Source organism: Stegastes partitus, unplaced genomic scaffold (assembly GCF_000690725.1).
Source record: "Stegastes partitus isolate 25-593 unplaced genomic scaffold, Stegastes_partitus-1.0.2 Scaffold430, whole genome shotgun sequence".
NCBI classification, from domain to species: domain Eukaryota; kingdom Metazoa; phylum Chordata; class Actinopteri; family Pomacentridae; genus Stegastes; species Stegastes partitus.
The window spans coordinates 286-3,657 of NW_007578161.1; the positions used below are offsets into that span (position 1 = coordinate 286).

Genomic DNA, 3,372 nt, shown 5'->3' on the forward strand with positions numbered 1-3,372 from the left:
TACAGCTACGCAGTTTGGTAGGCATATAGAGCTCATCGGCACAAATAAAAATATCTCTCCGCTCCAAGCTCTGAAACGCAACACGGCTCAACTGCGCCCCCCTCCAATATTTCAACAGAGTCCCATTGTGGCTACATTTCACCTACAATTACCACATTCGCCACACATGTGTAACAACTCGTGACGCACAAAAAGGACAATCACTGTAACACTATGTCTCATTCTGTACCTCCCGATTACTGCTGCAACTGCCTTTCAACTCATTTTCAGTTGGACACAGATCTTCCTGGATCCTTTTCCAGCTTTGTGAAGTCAAACAATCATATTTTTAGAATCCTCTTATAATTTCTTTCCATGTTGAGCAATGAAGCAGACATGCAGGAGACACAGCCCATAGGTCCAAAACCTTTTTGTGTCAGTCATCCCTGGGTTTTGTTGCACTGAGTTTCTTCCCCAAGGCCTGGATGTTCAATACAATCATTTCTAAAGTATCTGTTTCTAATTGTCCATAAGAGTAAATACTGCTGTTCACTTCAGTTGTATACTGTCCAATGCAAAGTAATATAAAGTGGTATTAGAGGTCCCCCATATTTAAACGATATTATTTTGTATTTCCCACAATGCAGAGACTCAAATAACTGCCTAAAGACAAGACAAGATCGGATATTGTTTTCTTTTTTTGTATTTGTTCATTTCAAATGCATTTCAGAGGCAACAATACACTTCACAAAAAGAAGACGTAAAAAACTAATTCTGTGGTGCAGACGTTTCACTAACAAAGGCACTGCTATGAACTGCTTGTTTCACTTTTCAAGTCAGTATTAATTCTCACTAAAATAAGATGTTTGTTTTTTGTAAATAATACAAAAGATGCACGTGTGATACCGACTGACTTTACCTGCAGGACATTGCTGTCGGGTTTCAGACTCAAAATACAAGATTTTGAAGAATTAATTCAGCATTTTGTAATCAAACCATAAACTCACACACCATCTGGTTAAAACTCTGATCCTCCCAGTAGCAGCACCGCTTATTACCTGCAATCTGTGCAACAGAGTACAGATTTCAAGTTATTGCTGAGTTCGTGTGAACTTGCAGAAGGCTGTTGTGTGACAGTTTGGGTCCCGCCCCCCTTTGCTTCCATCCGCTTTCCTTTTCAGTATATATAAGGGAAGATCCTGTAGGGGACTCGTCTGCAGTAGGTGTCCCACGCCGGTCCATACTTGGCCTTGCACTGTCTCTCGTCGCGGTCCTCCCGGTGAATCAGCAGCACGGTGAAGTAAATGACGTAGAAGTACGGCAGGAGATGTGAGAAACCTGCGGCACAAAGAAGCAAACAGACAACGTGAAGAGTTAAAAACTATACAAATAATAAAAACACGGCACAATGTCGCATTTATGACTCACTGATGAAAGAAAAACTAACTTTTTCTTTTGATATCAGTGTTTACGAGGTGAATTACATCAGACAAGCTGTAATCAAGCCTCCCCCTGCAAATAGCTGTGCATTTTCTCTTCAGTCTGTAAAATACAAAAGACCTGCAGTGAATGCCGCTTTGATGAAGAGTTCAGACTGTTGATTCATCCCGACGTCCGTTTTTTTTGCACTTAGTGTCTCATCGTGAACGTCTTTTGTCTCTCAGTCCGTCTTTATCTACATGTGACCGCCGAGCCTTTCATCTGTCTGCGATATGCCATCATGAGTTTTTTTTCCCCGACTGCATAACTTTGCAGTTTGTGACATTTGCAGCCGCGATTAAGGCAGAAACTACAGTATACGTCTCCGTTACAAAGGCAGCTACACCAGTGAGTCACATGAAGTTGAATAGCAATGAGCAGCGTGTGTCAGCTGTAACAAAAGTCTGACAGTCACTATTTCAGGGAGTGACTGCTCAAAGGAACATAAGGCAGTTTACAGAGGAACAAAGAGAGCATATTGTCGCTGCAGTAATACGGCGTCGTTAATTGCAAAGGACGGGAAGGAAATCTGACAAACATCGCATTGGCTGCGGCTGCCTGTCACATGTCAATAATGTTTGTGGCACCAAAATGTTTTGTAGCGCAGAGATTAAGAAACTATTCCTAGACTGACTTTGCTTATTTGATATCTGGTAAGGGCTGCAAAGTGGAGCGGTGGTTAGCACCGTAGCCTCGCAGCTAAAAGGTCGTCAGTTCGCGTCCCAGTGAAGATCTTTTTGCATGTTCTCCCCGTGCAGCGTGGGTTCTCTCCGTGTTCTCCGGCTTCCTCCAGAAACATGCTGAGGTTATTTGGTGATTTTAAATTGTCCGTAGGTGTGAATGTGAGTGTGCTTGGTTGTCTGTCTCTAAGTGTAGCCCTGTGATAGACTGATTACCTGTCCAGGTGAACCTGCCTTCACCCTGAGTCAGCTGGGATAGACTCCAGCCCCTCATGACCACAGTGAGGATTAAGCGGTGTATAGATGATGGATGGATGGATACCTGGTAGTTTAAAGTAGCTACAATTAAAAAAAAATCATATAATAACAAGGGATCAAATAAATTTAGTGACTATGAATGAGTCCCATCGTGAATTATCACCTGACCTCCGTTACCTTCAACTCTTCTGAGCTTTTTACCATCTATCAGCTCATTGTTTTGTTTTTTTTTTAACCCTGAAACTTCAGTGTTTTAGTGAAAAGTCCCCATTCTCGTGGTGTATTTCCAGATGCAGCTGGCAGACAGTTAACTAGAACAAATGTCCAGCGAAAATGTTTTAGAGGTCGGTGGAGATCACAAACAGAACTAAAAGATAGTGACCACGAGCACGACTGCACGTGAATGGTGGTCCTTATTTACTGAATGTGCTGTGTCAATGACTCTGAAGCTACCAGGTGGATATGAATGCTTGTGTTTGTTTAATCAAAGGTTAATATTAAAGTGTAGCTTCACCCCCAACCTGCAGCGCAATTTTCCAAACCGCCGAAAAGTCAGAAACTTGCTGAGAGGCGGAGGTGTGCCACGGAGGGCTCTTTGTAAGTTGGAGGACTTGTCCCTGCTCGAGTGGACATTAGCGTGGCACAGGAACATGGTGGTCCAAAGCTGTATCAGTTCCAGTGGTCTGCTGCAGCCCAAAGGTTCAGCTCTCAAAGCCACGACAGTTCAAGTGCAAGAGAGAACGGGAGCATTTTCTAAATGGTTCTGTTTTTGAAGGGAAAGAACGCAGTGTGGTGGTGATGCTACAGCTGTCAACAGCACAAACTACTGCATCAAAACTGAAAAATACGAAGTAGAGAGTCAGCAAATAAATAATGCGATTGATCAGGACACATCTGAACTCCAATTAAGGACGTGGACTGAGGTAATTACGTACTTTTCATAAATAAATTCTTGATATGCAGAAGTCCCAGTTGG

General features: G+C 42.7%; 1 protein-coding gene across 1 annotated transcript in view; it reads right to left on the reverse strand.

The window, feature by feature from the left end:
- Positions 1-664: 664 nt before the first annotated feature.
- Positions 665-3,372, reverse strand: part of tm7sf2 (transmembrane 7 superfamily member 2) — an 18,185-nt gene continuing 15,477 nt past the window's right edge. The window contains exon 11 of the mRNA XM_008286067.1: positions 665-1,317. Within this exon, the coding sequence (XP_008284289.1) occupies positions 1,157-1,317 (161 nt within the window). The 3' untranslated portion in view covers positions 665-1,156. The remainder of the gene's footprint in view (positions 1,318-3,372) is intronic.